Genomic DNA, 21,775 nt, shown 5'->3' with positions numbered 1-21,775 from the left:
GTGTATGTTGTGTTCATTGATCTTGAGAAGGCTTTTGACTGTGTCAGATGGGACAGACTGATGGAAATCCAAAGGAAACATGGAGTTGACTGGAGGGATAAACGGCTAATTAGAAATTTATATTTGAAGCAGAGGGCAAGAGTAAGAGTAGGAGGCATGATGAGTGAAGAAGTTGGACTGGGAAGAGGTGTGAGACGAGGTTGTTGTTTATCACCAACACTGTTCAATATATATCTGAAGGAAATTATTAGTGAAAGTTTTGATGGAAGGAGAAGAGTTTGTATAGTGGGTCGGTGAGTGGATTGTATAAGATTTGCAGATGACATGGTTGTGATGGCAGAGAGTGCAAGGGAGATAGAACAAATGATAGATGATCTAAATGCAAAATTAGAAGAATATGGATTGAAGATTAACAAGAAGAAAAGGAAAAGCATGGTAAATGGAGGAAAGGGGAGAAAATGCCATATGAAAATAGGGGGGAGGAAATAGAGCAAATGAATAACTTCAATTACTTGGGAAGAGTAGTAATGGACGATATGTATTGCTCAACAGAAATTAGGAAAAGAATTGCAATTGCAAAAGAAGGATTCAAGAGGAAATTACTTTGTGGACCACTAAACAAAGATCTAGGAAAAGACTTGCCAAATGTTACATCTGGAGCATTGCACTATATGGTGCGGAGACCTGGACATTGAGGAAGGAAGATGAAAGAAGATTGGTGGCACTAGAGATGTGGATTGGAGAAGAATGGAAATGGGAAGACCGAGTAATGAATGAAGAAGTATTAAGAAGAGTTGGAGAAGACAGAAACACGCTGAAAGCAAACAGAAAGAGAAAATGCAACTGGACTGGACATTGCTTGAGGAGGGACTGTTAATTGAAGGAAGGAATAGAAGGAATGGTGAAGGGAAAAAGGGGAAGAGGAAACAAAAGATATCAAATGCTAGACAATATCAAAGGAGGCAAAAATTCAGAAATAAAAAGACTGGCTATGGACAAAAGTGGAAGAGGCTTAATCCATGACAAGGCAGAATACCATACTTCTAGTAGCATAACTTCTACAATAATTATGATGATGGACAGTGCATACTTAGAATCTAATTTCAAGAGCCCCAGTAGCAGAAGTTTTTACAATAATACTAATTCTGATGGACTGTGAGCTATATATATATATATATATATATATATATATATAGAAGATGCACACACACACACACATATATATATATATATATATATATATATATATATATATATATATATATATATATATATATGTGTGTGTGTGTGTGTGTGTGTGCATCTTGTAAATATAAATTTTTTCACCTGCCATTAGCTATTTAAGCTAATGGCAGGTGAAAAAATTAAAAAAAACTATTATATGTACAAGATGCACATGGTGCATAGATCTATATTAACAGGGCATGCAAATACATTAGTTTGAATAAATAAATATATATTTCTTTTTCTGTTTATGGTTATTTCAATAAATATATTTCGTGTTTATGCTTTCTTAACTTCTTTAAACTTTTTTCTTTCGTATACACATGGTGTGCATATGTACTTTATTTTTATTTTTTTCCACACATGGCCTATGTGTGTTTATATAGATGTATACATAGTTCACAAAAATATTTACACCACACACACACACACACACACACACACACACACACACACACACACACACACATACAGACACACAAACACACACATGTGCACACAAATTACTTACACTATAATAAAAGGGTCATACTACTACTCTGCAAACTCTCTCTCTCTCTTTCCATGTCTCTCACTCATTCTCTACCCTTCACTCAATGAGAATCCTCCACCTCTTCCTCGTGTCATCTCGATCGAATATTACTCTGCTGTACCAGATGCGGCATCTGCAGTGCAGCACCGCTAACATCGTTGTACAGGCACTGCAAATAGTCTTCCATAGAGAGGGCTCTCAATGCCATATGATGCACACCCTTACCCCACCTCTGGATGGCGCATTCCAACATGCGATACACATACATATTTGATCGCAGACTTGCAAACTCCACAATCGCAATCCATTCGCCTCGTCTTTCGTAAGTCCGATAACCTTCTTGTTCTGTGGCACAATACCATAAGGATTATCAGCAATGTATGAGGATGTGTCGAACTTATTTCCATGGTAGCTCATTACTTCATATGGGTCGCAGTTCTTCGCTCAATAGATGAAGCTATCTGCATCCATATAAAGTACACTGAAGAGCCAAAGAAACTCGTGCACCTGCCTAATATCGTGTAGGGCCCCCACGTGCACGCTGAGTGTCACAACACAACGTGGCACAGACTGAAGTAGTGCTGCATGGAATTGGCACCTGTGTGGCTACCCCACATGGCAGGAGGCACTGCTGGAGATTATCATAATGAATAACGTATCTCCATTTATTCCCTAGCATTGTCATCAGTTTTTGTGTGGAGCCTTCTCACAGAACTAGTTGCTTTGAACACTACAGCAGATCAGCGTGCGAATCATGCAAACTACACTATCTGATCAAATGTATCTGGACACCCCCAAAAATATACGTTTTTTATATTAGGTGCATTGTGCTGCCACCTACTGCCAGGTACTCCAGGATCGGCCTCAGTACTCATTAGACATCGTGAGAGAGCAGAATGGGATGCTCCACAGAACTTGCAGACTTAGACCGTGGTCAGGTGGTTGGGTATCACTTGTGTCATACGTCTGTACGCGAGATTTCCGCATTCCTAAACATCCCTAGGTCCACTGTTTCTGTTGCGAAAGTGAAGCGGAAAAGTGAAGGGACACGTACAGCACAAAAGCGTACACGTCGACCTCGTCTGTTGATTGACAGAGACGGCCGACAGTTGAAGAGGGTTGTAATTGTAGTAGGCAGACGTCTATCCAGACAATGACAAAGGAATTCCAAACTCCATCAGGATCCACTGCAAGTACTATGACAGTTAGGTGGGAGGTCAGAAAACTTGGATCAGCTGCTGCTCATAATCCACATATCACGCCGATAAATGCCAAACGACATCTCGCTTGGTGTAAGAAGCATAAACATTGGACGATTGAACAGTGGAAGAACATTGTGTGGAGTGACGAATCACGGTACACAATGTGGTGATCCGATGGCAGGATGTGTGTATGGCGAATGCCCAGTGAACATCATCTGCCAGCGTGTGTAGTGCCAACAGTAAAATTCATGTGTGTCATAGAGGGGGCTTGCACCCCTTGTTGTTTTGCGTGGCACTGTCACAGCACAGGCCTACATTGATGTTTTGAGCACCTTCTTTCTTCCCACTGTTGAAGAACAATTCGGGGATGGCGATTGCATCTTTGAGCACTATCGAACATCTGTTCATAATTCACGGCCTGTGGCGGTGTTGTTGCACGACTATAACATCCCTATAATGGACTGGCCTGCACAGAGTCCTGACATGAATCCTATAAAACACCTTTGGGATGTTTTGGAGCGCCGACTTCGTGCCAGGCCTCACCGACCGACATAGATACTCTCCTCAGTGCAGCGTGCCATGAAGAATGGGCTGCCATTCCCCAACAAACCTTCCAGCACCTGATAGAATGTATGCCTGCGAGAGTGGAAGTTGTTATCAAGGCTCAAAATCAAATGGTTCAAATGGCTCTGAGCACTATGGGACTTAACTTCTGATGTCATCAGTCCTCTAGAACTTAGAACTACTTAAACCTAACTAACCTCAGGACATCACACACATCCATACCCGATTCAGGATTCGAACCTGTGGCCATAGCAGTAGTGCGGTTCCAGACTGTAGCGCCTAGAACCGCTTGGCCACTCCAGCCGGCTATCAAGGCTCAGTGTGGGCCAACACCATATTAAATTCCAGCATTACCAATGGAGGGTGCCACGAATTTGTAACTCATTTGCAGCCAGGTGTCCGGGTACTTTCTATCACATAGTGTAGTAGGGTATGTAAGTTCTGCCTCCACCACGTACCCTACATCAGAATCAGCCATCATGCCTCCACCCCCAACCCTCCACAATTTTCACACCTAATCCCTGGCATTCTTCTTTGGGCAACCATCAAAACTTACCAATCGGCAGGGATTGCTGCATGGTGTACTTGTAAAAGTTTTTACATCCAAGTACATTATCTAACTCGAATCAAGGGATGCTTTGAAACTGTTACCCATCCGTGGGTTATTTGCCTTGGCATGACTGTGGACATATTGCCAACGTCCCCCATGGATCCCTCGCTCAAAGAAAAGAAGCATGTCAGCATCGGTCAATAATTTGATGGTGCACTTCGTTTTCTTGAGCACTGCATCCCAAGACAACTCAGGTGTAACAAAAGGCAGGATCCAGAGAATACGTGTTCACGCATAGACTCTGAAATTTCTCGAAAACGTCCACATCAAGCGCACGTCTGCCCATGTCATCATCGGTCAATAATTCGATGCTGCACTTCGTTTCCTTGAGCACTGCGTCCCAAAACAGCCCAGGTGCAGTGTAAGAAAAGGTGGGATCCAGAGAATATGTGGTCATGCACAGACTCTGAAATTTCTCGAAAACGTCCACAAGCAAGCGCACGTCTGTCCATGAAAAGCTGTGCATGGGCTCCTAAAGTGGAGATGATGAATTCCTGCCAGATATTGACAGCACGCTCATACGCTGCATCTGTTATGGCATTGCCTATAAGGTTGCAGGAGAATGCGGTTATGTCCGGTAGCCTGGTTTCATTGAGTTTTGCCATACTATCAACATATTCGTATGGGAAAACCCCCTTTGTAGTCACAAGTTGAAACTTTCTCTCTTCGGGAAATGCATCTCGGGTGATATGCATATCGCTTCAGGGTAGAGCTTCAAAGAGTTTCTGGAGTGGCGCCTGCATGAAACTTAGCATGTCAAGGAAGCGGTACGTAATTTTTGGCGTCATTCGTCTGGAGAATGAAGTGTGTTTTTCGACGCTCTCAGGTAGGACACTGACCTGATCTTTCGCCATGCCGAAATCACGCAAGTGCTCAACTAGAAAGTGAGTATGATACCTGATTAAATCATCAAAGAAAACTGCTATGTGCCATGGTAGCTGGTTTTGTACTTCAACTTGCATGCATTGTGAGCTGCGCCACGGAACTTCTTCGTGAGATGACAGTGGTCCTCACGAGCAGTTTCCGCATTTCTGTCTAACAGAAATATGACAGTCAACCTCGTTATTGTACAAACCTTCATTCTCCTTCGATTTGGTTATGGGAACATTGTCGCTGTAAAGCTTATCAACTTCCCACGAAAGTTTTTCGAGCTTAGTGAGCAGCCAAACTGCACGATTATCCCCAACATGAGATTTGTACCAGTTAAGACTCCAATCATAGGATGATAAAATTTGGTACGCTGCATATGGTATGTGTTTTTTTGTAAGGGTGGTATGTGAGGTCGTGGGTCACCTTCACAGCTGGTCACAGGAGCGAGGAGGCATTCAGAGTTGGCGTGCACTAAAAAAAGGCATCGCTCCTGGTGGTGAGCATTTTTAAACTTCATGAATCTGTTTTTCTCAGTAGACATAATAACACATACTAGGTCCTTGGAAGCAACAGTCTAATAGATGCGCCGCTAATAACTTGTCTGAGGAGAAATAATTCAGGCACTTTAAGCAAATATGCTTTACACGACAATCTGTTGATAGTTGTGCGGAAAGGAGTCAGGACATGTCTTCGATCCAAACATAGTGATAATTATCACCTTCAGAGAAGAACAGCTTGTTTACATGCAGCCCATACTCACTGGCAAATTTTGAGAAATGGAGGGGCCCGACGACAATTTGCTTGTCCTGCTGATCTGACTTGCTTTTCTTCTCTAGGCCGTAAGCATGAACCGATATTCCAATTTTCTGTGCCTCAAATTTAGGTATGTTCTGGATCTTGATGGGGTACTTGATACCATTAAAGTTATGACACCCACGAATATTATCACCTACATAGTATGTACCAGGATGCACAGGATTATCTCTGTAGTTGTAATTGCTCTCGCCAGCCAGGACTGACCGTGCAAAACAAACCTGATCCTTTCTATTTTCGACATTAATGCATGCCTGCTTATTAACTGTATGCTTAGGGAGCTTGATATATCTAGACCCTCCATTTACCGGATCATAGAGATGTGTATGGATGTCCAGGTGTAGTATTCAGCTGAGCACTTTAGTCGACCCTCTCACTTCCATCTCTCAAAACGGACCAGTATAGCACTATAAGTGGATTTACGAAACCACTTGGAAACTGATGTGCAACTCCATGGGGAGAGGGGCGGGGGGTGTTCTACAGTTTGATGCAGAGCAGAGTACCACACTACATTTAATGGCGGGATACCGTGGATCACTGACTACCTTGAGGAGCTCCTTTTCCACAACAGGAAGGCACGCCCTTAGAAAGCCAACAGGTTCTTGGTGTGGTACCATCCTGAAGGATTCTCGATCCTCATGAACGAGATTCGCTCCTCAAAGGCGTCTACAATCATCAAGTATTCTAACTACAGTGTGGGGCCATTGACATGATGTCCTTCACTGAAAGGACAGGAGAGGCAATTGCCACTAGCCACAGGATCGTCTCTATTACTATTACTACTACTACAGAGTGATGTCCATCCTGTTGATGACGGGGTCGGTGAGGTGCTGAGCAGTGCCTGCTGTGACAGACATACGTTTCTTTGGAGACGGTTCTGATGAGGACGAGAAGAAGGATGACGCGACGCTACCGAGTCAGGCCAGTGAGAGCAACCTGGCTATGACGATGGTTCCTGATACTATTGCTGCTGTAGTCGCTGCTGCAAGCGTGATCCAATAACCAGAGGGGCTGTAGCTCATTGTTCGGCCCACGGACGCCAGGCCGACGGTGCTGGAGCAGCGTCGTCGGTGGCGGTCTCTCGCACTACGTGTAGCAGTGCCCTTAGAGGCGATGCGTGCCTTGCCGGACACCACTTTGGTGAAGAAGAAGGTTTAGCCACCACCGGTATGTGCACCACACTGTGCTGCTGCTGCTGCAGTGGAGATGCCTCCGCTGTTGAAGAAAGAAAAAAAATTAAGTACAACGTTTGCTGCAAGGAAAGAAAGAAAGGAAGAGTACAGACGATCATATGGTTATAAGCAGAATGTGTAACTAACTTACCTGCTGTGGTACCACAGCGTGAGCAGTTCATCAATGTTGTCCGGTATTTCTACCATCTCTTCAGGGAATTCATCCTCCTCCCAAAGGGCCAGGTCACGCTGTCTTTCTACCTCTTCGTCTAGGGCCATTTCACTGACCCAATCAGGTATTTCATCTTCGTCAGAATCGACATGCTGCTGACCCATCTCACCTGCAACAACAATAAGTTTCTAAAAACTTACGCGATTGTTGGCGCTGTCCATCCACTGCTGCTGGAGACTGTTTCAGAGCGTGTGGTTGATGTATTTTTCCAGCCTCCAGCAATGTCTTCAAATCCTTCTGGATTTCCAGCGTGTGGGCTACATATAACAAGAACAAGAAATGAACCATCGACATGGAAAAAACAAATTATGCTACTAATACCATTTTTATACTCCCTTTGCAGTCCTAGTCGCTGGCTTTCCTCATGAGGAGGAGATTGCTGGGGACCAGCCCCTTCTTCCTCCGCCTTCCGTCTAAGACCTGGAGTAGCGCTGTAAAACAAGAAAAAAACTGAATTACCGACGAGAACTTTTTAACACACTAAATCTTTTTTTCTCGATCTAAACACCGTGACCATATTCACTTACATATTCCCCTCATCTTCTTCAGCCATTCTACAACGCTTGCTATTCCCACTGATGCTGGTGATGGTGCTGCTGCGTTTCATGATTGATTAATTAGAGACAGAGAGACACATAACAATACAGATGAGCTGACGATAGCTGAATGAGACCGGGAGCGGAGGGGGGGGGAGGGGAGAGTTCATATAGACTCACCGATTTGGTGGGAACCAATGAGGAAGACCAGTTGATGGGAAGTCTTGAACAGTATTTTCAGTAGCCAATAGGAGTGTGGCATTCTACCCCATCTGCAGATGAATGCTCGTCTGAGCACACAGGACAAGCTGGTGCTGGTCTTCCCAGCTATGGTTTTCACGCTCTCGTGGATACAGCCAGAAAAGCCCCGCTTCCAGTCTGCACTTCACTCTGTGGCGAGCTGCACCGCAGAAGGATATCCCGCCGCTTTGCAAGCTCCCCCGTTACGACCATGCCTCATGTAGCAAACCCACATAATTGTGTAGTTATTACTTCATGTAGGATCGTCTTCAGAGTGTCACGCCATGTATTTGCGGTCATTTATTTTACTGATGTATTTTTTTTTCTAGTGTATTTTGCCATAATGCATTTCCATTCCATGTCACCTGGGAGACAGTGCAGTATTTGGCTGCGAGTGTATTTGAAACAAATCGTTTAAAGCAACATATGCAAATGTACTGAGACGCTAAACACTTTACCTAATTTGCTTATGCACGCAAATATTCGATAATAGTGGAGGAAGACTGAGAGGATTCGCAAGTATGTCGCGATCGTTATATAGAATCTGTGTTTGAGTGTGGCGATATACACTCCTGGAAATGGAAAAAAGAACACATTGACACCGGTGCGTCAGACCCACCATACTTGCTCCGGACACTGCGAGAGGGCTGTACAAGCAATGATGACACGCACGGCACAGCGGACACACCAGGAACCGCGGTGTTGGCCGTCGAATGGCGCTAGCTGCGCAGCATTTGTGCACCGCCGCCGTCAGTGTCAGCCAGTTTGCCGTGGCATACGGAGATCCATCGCAGTCTTTAACACTGGTAGCATGCCGCGACAGCGTGGACGTGAACCGTATGTGCAGTTGACGGACTTTGAGCGAGGGCGTATTGTGGGCATGCGGGAGGCCGGGTGGACGTACCGCCGAATTGCTCAACACGTGGGGCGTGAGGTCTCCACAGTACATCGATGTTGTCGCCAGTGGTCGGCGGAAGGTGCACGTGCCCGTCGACCTGGGACCGGACCGCAGCGACGCACGGATGCACGCCAAGACCGTAGGATCCTACGCAGTGCCGTAGGGGACCGCACCGCCACTTCCCAGCAAATTAGGGACACTGTTGCTCCTGGGGTATCGGCGAGGACCATTCGCAACCGTCTCCATGAAGCTGGGCTACGGTCCCGCACACCGTTAGGCCGTCTTCCCCTCACGCCCCAACATCGTGCAGCCCGCCTCCAGTGGTGTCGCGACAGGCGTGAATGGAGGGACGAATGGAGACGTGTCGTCTTCAGCGATGAGAGTCGCTTCTGCCTTGGTGCCAATGATGGTCGTATGCGTGTTTGGCGCCGTGCAGGTGAGCGCCACAATCAGGACTGCATACGACCGAGGCACACAGGGCCAACACCCGGCATCATGTTGTGGGGAGCGATCTCCTACACTGGCCATACACCACTGGTGATCGTCGAGGGGACACTGAATAGTGCACGGTACATCCAAACCGTCATCGAACCCATCGTTCTACCATTCCTAGACCGGCAAGGGAACTTGCTGTTCCAACAGGACAATGCACGTCCGTATGTATCCCGTGCCACCCAACGTGCTCTAGAAGGTGTAAGTCAACTACCCTGGCCAGCAAGATCTCCGGATCTGTCCCCCATTGAGCATGTTTGGGACTGGATGAAGCGTCGTCTCACGCGGTCTGCACGTCCAGCACGAACGCTGGTCCAACTGAGGCGCCAGGTGGAAATGGCATGGCAAGCCGTTCCACAGGACTACATCCAGCATCTCTACGATCGTCTCCATGGGAGAATAGCAGCCTGCATTGCTGCGAAAGGTGGATATACACTGTACTAGTGCCGACATTGTGCATGCTCTGTTGCCTGTGTCTATGTGCCTGTGGTTCTGTCAGTGTGATCATGTGATGTATCTGACCCCAGGAATGTGTCAATAAAGTTTCCCCTTCCTGGGACAATGAATTCACGGTGTTCTTATTTCAATTTCCAGGAGTGTACATTACAAAATTGAGGTGAACTACCGCTCAGCGATCTTTTTGGAAGTGTATTTAGAGACATTATCAATCGGATTTAGGAGCTCCTGAAGCAGCTCGTCCTCAAAGACAAGGATATTTCCCACAAAAGTGCCGAAGTGTCTCTGGTCTAGTTTCACAAGTGTGCCGCAATCTGTTTTTAGAATCTGTGTTCAAGTGTGGTAGTGGTGGTCTTATTCCTCGCAACAAAACGTGTAATTGTCTAGATATTCTTGAGTCATCTACAAAGCTGTCTCTCCTTTGTGCAGTGGCACATTTAATGCCTGTAACATCTTCAAGTTATATATGTGACAATATCCTGTAACACCAGATGTAATACCTCCCGAAGCAATTCGTGTTCAAGGACAATGTGTATTCGTGCCCCGGGGATAGGGAAGAGGAGGAAGGCCACAGTTTTTTCCAATGTGACAGAGAGTGTTTGGCCACTCCTGGGGCTACAGCTGGCTGTGCCGTGCCGCTAAGGGCAGGGAGCGCGTGTACCGGAGTGAACATCTTGCCTCTTGCACTTCGGAATACTGACTGGACTTTTATCAAATGATCTATAGTTACAGAACATTCATTTATCAGTATGAGTTGTGAAGCATAACTTAGCCCCGTGCTGCATATTCATTATTTCTTCACCAAATGTCACTGCTATTGACACAGTCCTCAGATGGATGGTTACAGCTAATATACTCCTCCCTCTCCAGCACATACATTTCATTCACTGAACGCAGTGAACAGTTACACCTGTCCTCCCAGTCCAGCAGCTAGACACAGACTGAGTGCATTTCCTGCCTTTTCTCCCCAGACTGCCACCTTGGATTACATCATGGGAGGAGAGAGAGGGAGGGCCGACAGCACCCTCTGATGATGGTGTTGTGGACTAGGTCAGTTGGACTCCGGACCTCACGGTGAATATACTGGATGGCTGCTATCACAACTCAAACTCTTTAAATAAACAGTGCATACTTACGTCTATCCTATCCGGCAACGAGGCACATACCGAGTCCTTTCCCCACCAATTTCCAGATGGAGAAGAGAAGGGGAGGGGAGTAATGCATGCAAAGTAAAGACAAACATCCATGCTGTCAGGCAGCTCAGCCCAGACTGAGTCCTTTTTCCGCCAATTTTCAGATGGGGGAGGGGCGGCGAGGGGAGGGGGAGGGTGGAGAGGGTAAAGTTAGTGGAAGTAGAAAAATTGACCTATTTTCCCGACAAAATTTTAACTTCCCACCATGATGTCACAGTGACATTGTCACATCTATAGCCACCATCTTAGATCCGCCATCTTAAATAAATTTGGCAACAATGCAATGTGGGGTGGCAACCTTGTTGTCCCATTACTCATGTGCTTGTGTTTTTTGGAATCTGTCGGTCTTCGGGGTATATGTATGAGTGTCTGGTGGCGGATATTTATATGCAGGATGCAGGGGTGATGATTTTGAATGGTGCAAGATACGAAGCGATACATCGATATGGTATGTGGTGATATAGCTCGGCTGGAGATCGGTTTCACACTGATAAATTCAATCTTTCTCGGCAGTAACAGAGCAGCATAATTGAGGAAGTGTCTGTGGCGGTGGTTTCCATATTTCGTGATCTGTAGATCACTTTTGCAGAGTTTAACTGTCAGTGCAATACGACCGCTGTTTTTTTTTTTTCGATCTGAACAAAATAGTTTTCCCATTGAAAGTCACGTAATTTGTCTGTCTGCAGAAAATGGTGCCCAGCGCTCCCACGCCGGCAGCAGCTGCACGTTGTCAGGTAAATTCAGCAAGAACCAATTAGAATGCTCCATTCACAATAAGTTCAATGACATTAGAGAATCACCAGACATCTGTGCGAGGCAGACTGGTTCAAACAAGATGGGACCAAGGTATCTGCGGAATGTTTTGTGACGTCTGAGAGTCACGTGATGTCTTCTTTGTTCGAGTTTCAGAGACAAGTCCAAACAGCCCAGCATCCTATGGTTCGTGGCTGTAGAGCACCTCCAGATCCTTAGCTGCTGGACATCGAAAATTCACCGAAAATTCCAGCCATTTTTCTTCTCTGTAGGACAGTGCTTCGAATTCTGTTTGTGCATTTGCTCTGATTTTCCCGTTTGTGCTTAGACACCAATGCGTGCTTCGAGAAGTGAGGAAAACAACGTCCTTAACTCCAGCAGAAAATATAAACTAATTCCACTGACCGTTTCAGAAAAGTGACGAACACACAGCAGCTGCACGACCAGGAATTTCTCTCTCTCTCTCTCTCTCTACCTCTCTGGCAGTGCCTTCAGACAAGTAGCTAAAACACTGAAAATGGTGAGCGTCCTGTTTAGAGTTGCAGAGGTATACGTTTCGACTTCCAAACGTCGTCTTTTGGCGTGTAAAGTCAGATATCGTAACTGATATCAGTTTCGGGATCTGTTTCCCACAAAAGCGTGTGAAGTGTCGCAGGAGCGGTTTCACAAGTGTGTCGCAATCTTTTTTTAGAGTCCGTGTTCAAGAGCTGTGGTAGTATTCCTCGGAATAAAACGTCTAATTACATCGAACTTTTTTTAAAAATATTCTTGCATCACCTGCAAAGTTATCTCACTCTCTTTGTGCAGTAGTACATTTAGTCGCTCTGACATCTTCAAGTTACGTATGTGACAGTATTCCACACATTGCTTAAACACCAGATGTGGTAACTTCTGAAGCAGTTCGAGTTCAATGACAAAGGTTATCCTTGCGGTGGGGAAGGAGAGGAGGAAGGCTGCAGGTATTTCCAATGTGACAGGAAGTACACAGCTGGCCCTGCAGCTACCCTGTGGCGGTGCCTTGAGCCTGCTGCACGGCCCCTCTTCCAGTGGATGCGGACGCTTTGAGGTTAACGTCTTGCTACTTGCACTCTGGAAGGTTGCCTGGACTTTCATCGAATGATCTACAGTTACAGCACATGCATTTATCAGATGGAGTTGCAAAGTGTAACTTAGCCCTATCCTACTGTGTCTTCATTATCTGATGAAGCGCATTTGCCTTTACCAAATATCATTGCTTTCCAAACATCGTGCAGGTGGCTATGGACACAGTCCTCAGCTGCGTGATTTCAGCTAATATACCTGTTAAACTCCTCCTTCTCCAGCACAGACAATTCATCCATCTCGTCCTGCAGCGAGACACAGATCAATGCTTGTCCCGCCGTTTTTTCTCCAGACTGCCATCTTGGATTACGTCAAAGGAGGGGCGAGGGGGAGGGCCAATAGCTCTCTCTGGTGGTAGTGTTGTGAATTACGTCAGTTGGACTCCGAATCTCAAAGTGAACACACTCGATGGAGCTACTACCAATGTCAACTCCAATTGTTTAAATAAACAATGCATACAAAATAAAGACTAATGTCTATCCTATCCAACAGCCCATCATAGGCAGTCCTTTTCCTGCCAATTTCCAGAAGGGGGCGAGGAGGGAGGTAGGAATAGGTTAGTGGAGGTAACCCAATTGACCTATTTTTCACCAAAACTTGAACTTTCCATCACTATGTCACTGTGATGTTGCTACATCTATGGTCGCCATATTAGATCTGTCATCGTGAATAAATTTTCGCAACAATGTAGAGTGGGGCCATACCCACTTTGCCCTATTACTGATCTTCATTTTCCTGCATATGTACTTTTCATAGGTGAAGCATATTTTGCAAGGGACAGAATCCTAAATGGTAGCAATAGTCATTTTTGGGCCAGTGAGGATCTTCACATTGCAGCTGTGGAGAACCATCAACAAAGATTATTAGTCAACATGTGGGCACATACAGACAGTGATTACGTATTAGGCCCCTTTCTTCTTCTTCACCACTGAAATGCACCAGAGTACACAGTGTTTATCAGAGACAAACTAGCCAAGTTCCTGGAGCATAAACCATTTGTAATCCTTCAGTGGAAGTAGTTCCAACATAATGGAACCCCATGTCACTTAGGGATGAGGATTCATGAACATCTGAATCAGAAATTCCCTGAACTATGGATAGGCAGAGGATGTGCATGTAAACTTGATCTCATCCCATTTGATTTCTTCTTGTGTGACCACTGAAAGGTCTTGTGTACAAGACGCCTGGCAAGACTGAAGAGGATCTCCTGGCAAGAATTCTTGGTGCCTGCAACACTTTTCAAACGAAGACAAGGGCATTAGATCAGGTACAACAGAACTTTGTGCCACGATGCCATTTCTGCATTGATGCTGGCAGACACCATTTTGAACAACTCTTGTAAATGTACCGACATGTAAAACTTTTGCAGATAGATGTAATGCATTTTTACACTACAGCAAGTGTAGAATTTTTTGTCTCTGTGACATCAAGTTATATACGCCGTTGCTGGTCCATCAGGAAAGTATCTGAGGGTGTTGGGAAGTATTCACTTTGGCATGATTGGAGATATACAGGGTGTTCACTTTAATAGAAGTCATTGAAATATCTCGAAAACTATGCATTGGATCAAGAATAGTTATAATTACAATTTCTTTGACTCACAGGTAGACATCAAATGATACCACACTCGACCTACCATACCACCATATGCGTGGCTGGTAATGGGCACCTTTGAAATCTTCAGTGGGAACCCCCATTTTTGATTGCAAATTACGTTTCAACAGCAAAATCTACAGAACTTTTATTTGACTCATTTCTTCATTTACCACAGATCCCACTGTAATCAGAAGAATAGAAATGGACACACGATCATAATTTATGTTATGCTACTCAATGGCCCTTGAATATTCAATGGCACGTGGGATCCCATAACCATGCTGTGAGGATAGGACAGACCAGTATTTTATAACTTCTGATTGGAATATCCATTCGCAACATTGCATTCCTCTGGCATATCGAACTACTCGACTTGCCACTGTGGCCGTGACTTGAGGCAAACACTACTTTATTTTTCCAACTGGAGTAAGTGTTCAAACTATGAACCACTAGCTTCAATATACTCGTGATCCGCTGTTCAAATGACTATACACAGGACAGAAACATATCTGCAGGAATGTCAACACAGGCATTTCTGATGTGGTTGACTGTGTCTTTAGGGCCCTCTGGCACTTGCTGGTACACCTTATCTTTTAAATACCCCCTTAGAAAGAAATGCAGCGACGTCAAATCTGGCGACCTAGAGGGCCAATCAATAGGGTCACCTTTGCCAGTCCACAGACCAGTGTAATATACATGGTCTAATAACTCCAGCCCTTCAATTGCATAATGCGTTGGGTAGCTGTAGCGCTGTAACCACATACGATGGCCGGCCGGAGTGGCCGAGCGGTTCTAGGCGCTTCAGTCTGGAGCCGCGCGACCGCTACGGTCGCAGGTACGAATCCTGCCTCGGTTATGGATGTGTGTGTCGTCCTTAGGTTAGTTAGGTTTAAGTAGTTCTAAGTTCTAGGGGACTGATGACCTCAGATGTCAAGTCCCATAGTGCTCAGAGCCATTTTTGAACCACATACGATGCCGAATGTCCAGGGCAGCATACGGCAGTAGTACCAGTAGTTCCTGTTCCAAAAACTTTCGATATTTGCGTCCATTCAACGTGCCGTCCATAAAATACTGACAATTGACCTTGTTCCCTATGATGCCACACCATACGTTAACTGACCAAGGACGTTGGTGGTCAACTTGCCATAACTAGTGGCGATTGTCTTCGCTTCAGTAATGCATGTTATGCCAGTTAGCACTACCATTGTTTGTGAATATAGACTCATTGGAAAATAGTACCTCAGTAAATAATGTGGAGGTCGTATGCATTTGTTAATGCGGTCATTCACAAAACACTACCCAGTTATGAAAATCGTCGCCATGAATTTCTTGATGCAGTAATATATGTTATGGATGATACTTACGACGATGCAGTATTGTGTCAATACTAGTTACAGGCATACCGGAATGGCTGTGTAATTACTAGGCGCTTATCCATGGTTGTGGTGCACTGCCACTGGTACAAGGTATGTCATTATCCTCTCCTGTATCACGTTTGCTACGTTTCCTTTTGCCGGTCTGTCTGCTGCCATCAGACATAAAGCTGTTCCAGCCATGTAAAAGAACGAACGAGAACGAGCTTACTCTGGAAACCGCTCAGCATACAAGGCAACTGCAGCCTCGAATTTCGTTCTACATTTTCCATAATTCAGTATCGTGTCAATTTTTTCTTCTGTGGTTGCAACATTCATCGTTCACTTTCACGTCTGTTCTCCAAATGATAAATACGTGTGCAGGCAAAAAACTCTGTGCAGGTATTGCAATGTTTAGGGCCTCTGTCTGTTCTGTGTCTGCACGATATGTGAGATCTGGTTGCTGTGTACTTCCTATTATCATACATCATATGTATGTGGCTAAATGGCCACAGTGGCACGTCAAATAGTCCCCTGTTCGATACGTTGGAGAATAAAAGGTTGCGAATGGAGTTTCCAATTAGAAGTTATGAAATACTGGCCTGTCCTATGTTCACAGCATGGAGGTGTGGTCCCATGTGCCATTGGATATTCAAGGGCCACTGAGTAGCGTGTCATAAATTACAATCGTGTACGCATTTCTATGTCTTCGATTACAGCACCATCTGTGGTGAATCAAATAAAATGCTTCAGACGAATCATATGTAGATTTTTGCTGTAAAGTCGTAATCCACAATAAAAAATGGGGGTTCCCATCGAACATTTCAAAAGTTGCCTTCTGCCACCCACGCATGGGGTGAGGTCGCAGATTGAGTGTGGTATTGTTGGATGTCCCCCTTCGAGACAAAGAAATTGGAATTATAATTTTTTTGACTGATGTGTAGTTTTCGAGATATTTAAATGTCTCTAGTTAAAATGACCTCCCTGTGTATATGTATATGATATTACTGCTACCTATGTTGTGTGTATGTGCTGAAATGTTAATCATTTGCATGTCAAAGGATATAGCAGACCTCATCCCAGTATGATGATTGTTGCAAATTGCCTCCATGGTCTTGCATTTTTAATGGCTGGCAGAGCATCTGGGCATCACTTCTACACAGGCAAATGTCAGCATATTTGTTTTAAAGAAACTGTTGCAGAAACATATACGATATTAAGATAAGTCTTCAGAAAGAAATGGTGGTGGTAGTAGCGGTAAGCCACAGTTACCTCTATTACCAAAATAACTATTCCTTGGCGCCTCAGGATGTTTGTTGTCAACTGGTCACATCATTTACTAAGTTATACCTCAAATTCCTTACTATTGCCAATCTGCATTTTATATCCTTTTTACTGTGAACTTCTTGTTATTTTGCAGCCTAAATAGCAAAAGTCTACGAGTACTACTACTTTTCTTAACCTAATTTCTTCGATGTTATTTAACTCCACTGCACTCTATCACTCTTGTTTTACATTTGTCGATGGTCTTCATGTAACGTCTTTTCAAGCCACTGTTCATTCTGCTTGGCTGATCTTCCATGTCCTTTCCGACCTCTAAAAGAATTGTAATGGCGCCAGCAAACCTCAAAATAATTATTTCCCCTCCCTGAACTTTCTGAACTAAATTTCCTTTTATAAGTTCTCTTTGTTTTTATTTATGGCTAGCTCAAAATACAAACTGAATAAAAAAATAAAATAAAATAGTTTAAAACGCTCTCATTTCCTTCTCAACTACTGCCTTTTCTTCATGTCATCCTCTCTTTGAACAGCTAACTTCTATACCAGTTGCAGGTAAAAGTACTTTATAAATGCTACCTTAACGTCTTCAGAGTTCATTCCAGATAACATTGTCAAAGGCTTTTTCGAAATCTACATATACTATGAACTTAGAACGTAGCCTGAAGAAATGAACACTTAAGATACTTCATAGGATCAGTATAGCTTTGTGTGTTTCTATATTTCTCCAGAACGCAAAATAATCTTCCCCAAAGTCAACTTCTACCAATAAAAAGAAAGATATGTCTATATCTTTGAGTATCTATAGCACACTTGTTGCAGAAGCAGGTTTAAATTCCTTTTCTTAAGATAATTTTTCTTATTCATTTAGGACTGATGATCTCACATCTACTATCATTAGTGTTTAAGTCGCCTGTAATACTAAACTCAGAAAATCTTTTACATGAATGGGAGTATAAACTATGAGTATTTCATTCCAGAATGAATATGAACACCCACCAAAGCCACCTTCAAGAGGATGGCTAATGTTATTTGGAGAGCTGAATATGTCTCATTAGTCATAGGGCATGGTAACCCTTATAGAAGATAAAAATGTGAATCTATGTCTTAGCCAACAACGCTCAGCAATAGTTTTTGCTGAATGACAGAATGAACCACCACAGAAATGCACAGAGAATGAAAATGAGTTGAAACAAGAATTTAATATATCATTTGAGAACATTTAATCACAAGGCACACAACTGGAAAAATCACTTGATTTACCTACCCAGTATTAGAGCTGGGCAAACTGATAACTCTGTAGCTACCTCAAAATATTGACTACAAAATTTTGAGGCTTTTCCAGTGTGATTCATAACATACTGTTATATTTCTAATTGCATTATACATAATATTTTGATGACTGGTATGGAACAAGTAGCCATCACACACAGTATTACTTAGATCTTCTTAAAAGACAGCTAAGCCAGAACTATGCATAAATTATTCCAATTCACCTGGAACATGAATGCTGTTTCTTCCACCAATTCTTCCATGATGTGACTGTGATTCTACATCTCCATCGATACTTCACAAGACACCTAACCGTGTGAGGCAGAGGTACCTCTGGTACCACTAGTTGATCCTCCCCTTTTCCTGTTCCACTTGCGAATGGCGTGTGGGAAGAATGATTATCGGTAAGCTTTTGTATTACCTCTAATTTCTTGAAGTTTCTCGTCAGAGTCATATCGCGAGATGTGTGTGTGAGGATGTAATAAATTGTCTCACTCTTTGTGGAAAGTCATGTTTCGAAATTTCAATAGTAAACCTCTCCAAGACCGCACTGCATCTCTTGTACTGTAGTACACTACAGTTTGTTGAGCATCTCGGTAACATTCTCGCGCCTACCAAACGATCCTGTGACGAAACCTGCTGCTCTTCTCTGGGTCCTCTCCATCTCGAATTGTACACCACTTTTTTCGTGGATGAATTACATTTCTTTATGATTCTTCCTATGTTTGACAGTTCACAATCTGCTTTTCTTAATACTCGTTTTATGTGGTAATTCGAGTTAATGTCACTTTGGATAGTTACTCCCAGATATTTTACAGTAGACGTTGTTTCCAACAATTTGTCATCAACAGTGTTGTTGTACAGTAGAGTATTTCTTTTCCTATGCATGTGCAGTATGTTACATTTATTAACGTTCAGGGTCAGCTGCCAGAGTCTGCACCTGTCATCAAATTCCGGTAGTTCATTCCGCAAATCGATTCTTACAGACAGTATGTATCAGCTTCTGATCGAAACATGTAGCTGTCGTTTGTAAAATATTAGCTACGAATGACACTATGTTTCGATGGTGTCCAGTATTCCCTTCATACTGCATGCACCCATTTCTTTAAAAGTTCTGGACGCGTGTCACGAAAATTGGAAAGATTTTAGATATCTTTTTACAGTATTTGAATTTCTTAAACGCTATTTCCTTTACCATATATTAAAGCATATGCAACTTACGTGTGGAACTGAATACCACTTCCTGTTGTCCATCGATTACTGCATCCCTGTGCAACACAACTCTTGACCATATGTGTTAAAAAAAGAACCAGAATCACTTTAAAGTCAGAAGCAGAAGAACGACAAGAAGTACTAATGCCTCCAACGAGTTAAAATTTCATAGAGTGGCTGAGATACTAGTTACAGCGCTCCTAGCGGCAACCAAAGCTAACTCGGCCGCCATGTTCTCCTTAGTCAAAACATTTGGAAAGCGTTACTGTTGTTTGTGTTGGAAGTGTGTCAGCTGTTGTGATATTACTGCAATATTTAACTTTTCTAGTTGACTTTTTTGTTACAAAATATAAAGTCAACATGCCTGCAGTGTGTTCAGCGCTCAACTGCACAAATCGCAGCGATAAAACAACAAATATTTCATATCATAAGTAAGTATATTAGTACCGAAATACGACACACGTTTTTTAATGTTTATTAAAGAGTCATTTGCATTGGAACTGTAATTATGCTTAAGACAAATGGAGGAAAGTAACTTATTTATCGTTGATTACAGATTTCCTTTAAAAGATAAGGAAATTACGAAAAGATGGGTTATAAACATGAAGCGAGAAAACTGGTTTCCTACTACAGCCAGTTACCTCTGTTCAGCTCATTTTGAAGAGAAATATATGTACCACACAAATGTCCAGAGGCGCCTTTTGTCAAAAGCAGGACCTACTATCTTTAACTTTCCACCACATTTACAAAAGCAAGATAAAGTATTACGACCACAACCCAGAAAGCGATCTTTCGACAATTTGCAAGATAGTGCTGTTACAGTGACATCATTAGCACAAAGTAAGCCAATAATTTAATTTTACTCCGTGTTCTTATTACTTTGAATTACATACTTTCTATTATAATCTTATGATGTAACTCTGTTATAAACTTATGATGTAACTGCATTCTTTCAGTGCCTGTCAGTCCCACATCTGTTTCTGCTGACCACAATTACTCTCTACCAAGCCCTAAGAAGTTGAAAACACAATATAATAGAGTACAAGCAGAGAATGTGCGACTAAAGAAGCGGATAAAGCAAATGAAGCAACTTAGTGTACGACACAAAAGAAGAATAGTGCAGTTACAGACTTTAGTTGCTGGTTTGAGAAGAAGGCTATGTAGTTCAGTTTCTGATATGTTAAAGAGTGAACATGTAGTTGGTTTGTTGAAGCAGCTATTGGAACTTCAGTGCAGTGCTAAAGTACGCCATTATTCTCAGCAAATAAGGATATTTGCCCTGACCCTACACTTTTATTCTGCCAAGGCATAGCGACAAAAATATCGCATTTCTGCGCCCGTTACTGTTTCTAATAGTTAACCACAGCATGTTTAGAAGTTTCACCGTAATATTCTGGTGGTACCTGCTCTAATTGCATTAATTTATGGGCAACAAGTAACGTTATAGTGGATGGACAGACTTATTTGAGTTGTCTTGTAGTGTTATCTACTTCGAAAAGTTTAGCCATATTTCGACAAAAACATCCCTTTTTGCTGTCAGTGTACACTGAAATCACTGCTGTCTATTGCTTTTTTTAGAAAAAATAAAGCTAGTATGGGCTATTTTAAGTAAGTCAAACGCAGTTACAAGGGGGCGGGACACAGCAGACGAATGCCTTGACTAAAGAAAACATGGCGGCCAGAACAACAATTTGCTTCAAACATGGCGGACCTATAGCCACTCTATGGAGGATGCTAAGTTCACCCAACCTGGATATGATGTGACGTCATTATGACGTATATACGCTTTAGTCGATTAACACATCTATCGACTTTTAACGAACGTTCGAGATTCTAAACTGTCGTCAGCTAGTGGTTTGTTTTGACACGTGCGATTTTGATAACAGCTCAGTGTGGCAGCGTATATGTATTTCGCCAAAATAAAAGTAAAAGAGCTGGATATTAATAGAAATATTCCTGGCCGTGGCCTTGAAAACACCACGGACAACACGTTTCGTAAAAAAGTGAAGTCTTCTTATGTCGCGACCAGATTAGATTGTGTGATTGTTGTGTTGAGCGCTTACGCCGAAAATAATATTTATTTATTATCAATATTTTAGTATGGTTTCATACAATTGGTCTTGTCAGTACATATTAGGTTGTAGCAGCATACTCTTGCTGACTTTTTTTTCTTAATT

General features: G+C 43.2%; 1 protein-coding gene across 1 annotated transcript; it reads left to right on the top strand.

The window, feature by feature from the left end:
• Positions 1–20,200: 20,200 nt before the first annotated feature.
• Positions 20,201–20,910, top strand: LOC124791410 (THAP domain-containing protein 2-like). Its single transcript, XM_047257861.1, has 2 exons — positions 20,201–20,438; positions 20,555–20,910. The coding sequence occupies exons 1-2, from the start codon at positions 20,201–20,203 to the stop codon at positions 20,908–20,910; spliced, it is 594 nt and encodes a 197-aa protein (XP_047113817.1).
• The last annotated feature ends 865 nt before the right edge of the window (positions 20,911–21,775 follow it).

Source organism: Schistocerca piceifrons, chromosome 1 (genome assembly GCF_021461385.2).
Source record: "Schistocerca piceifrons isolate TAMUIC-IGC-003096 chromosome 1, iqSchPice1.1, whole genome shotgun sequence".
NCBI lineage: Eukaryota > Metazoa > Arthropoda > Insecta > Orthoptera > Acrididae > Schistocerca > Schistocerca piceifrons.
The sequence above is the reverse complement of the archived record's forward strand: the minus strand, read 5'-3'. Positions and strand labels throughout refer to the sequence as shown.

Coding starts and splice junctions, on each gene's coding strand:
- LOC124791410 (XM_047257861.1), top strand. CDS start 20,201: ATGAAGCGAGAAAACTGGTTTCCTACTACAGCCAGTTACCTCTGTTCA. Junction 20,439..20,554: donor AGTGACATCATTAGCACAAA/GTAAGCCAATAA, acceptor GCATTCTTTCAG/TGCCTGTCAGTCCCACATCT.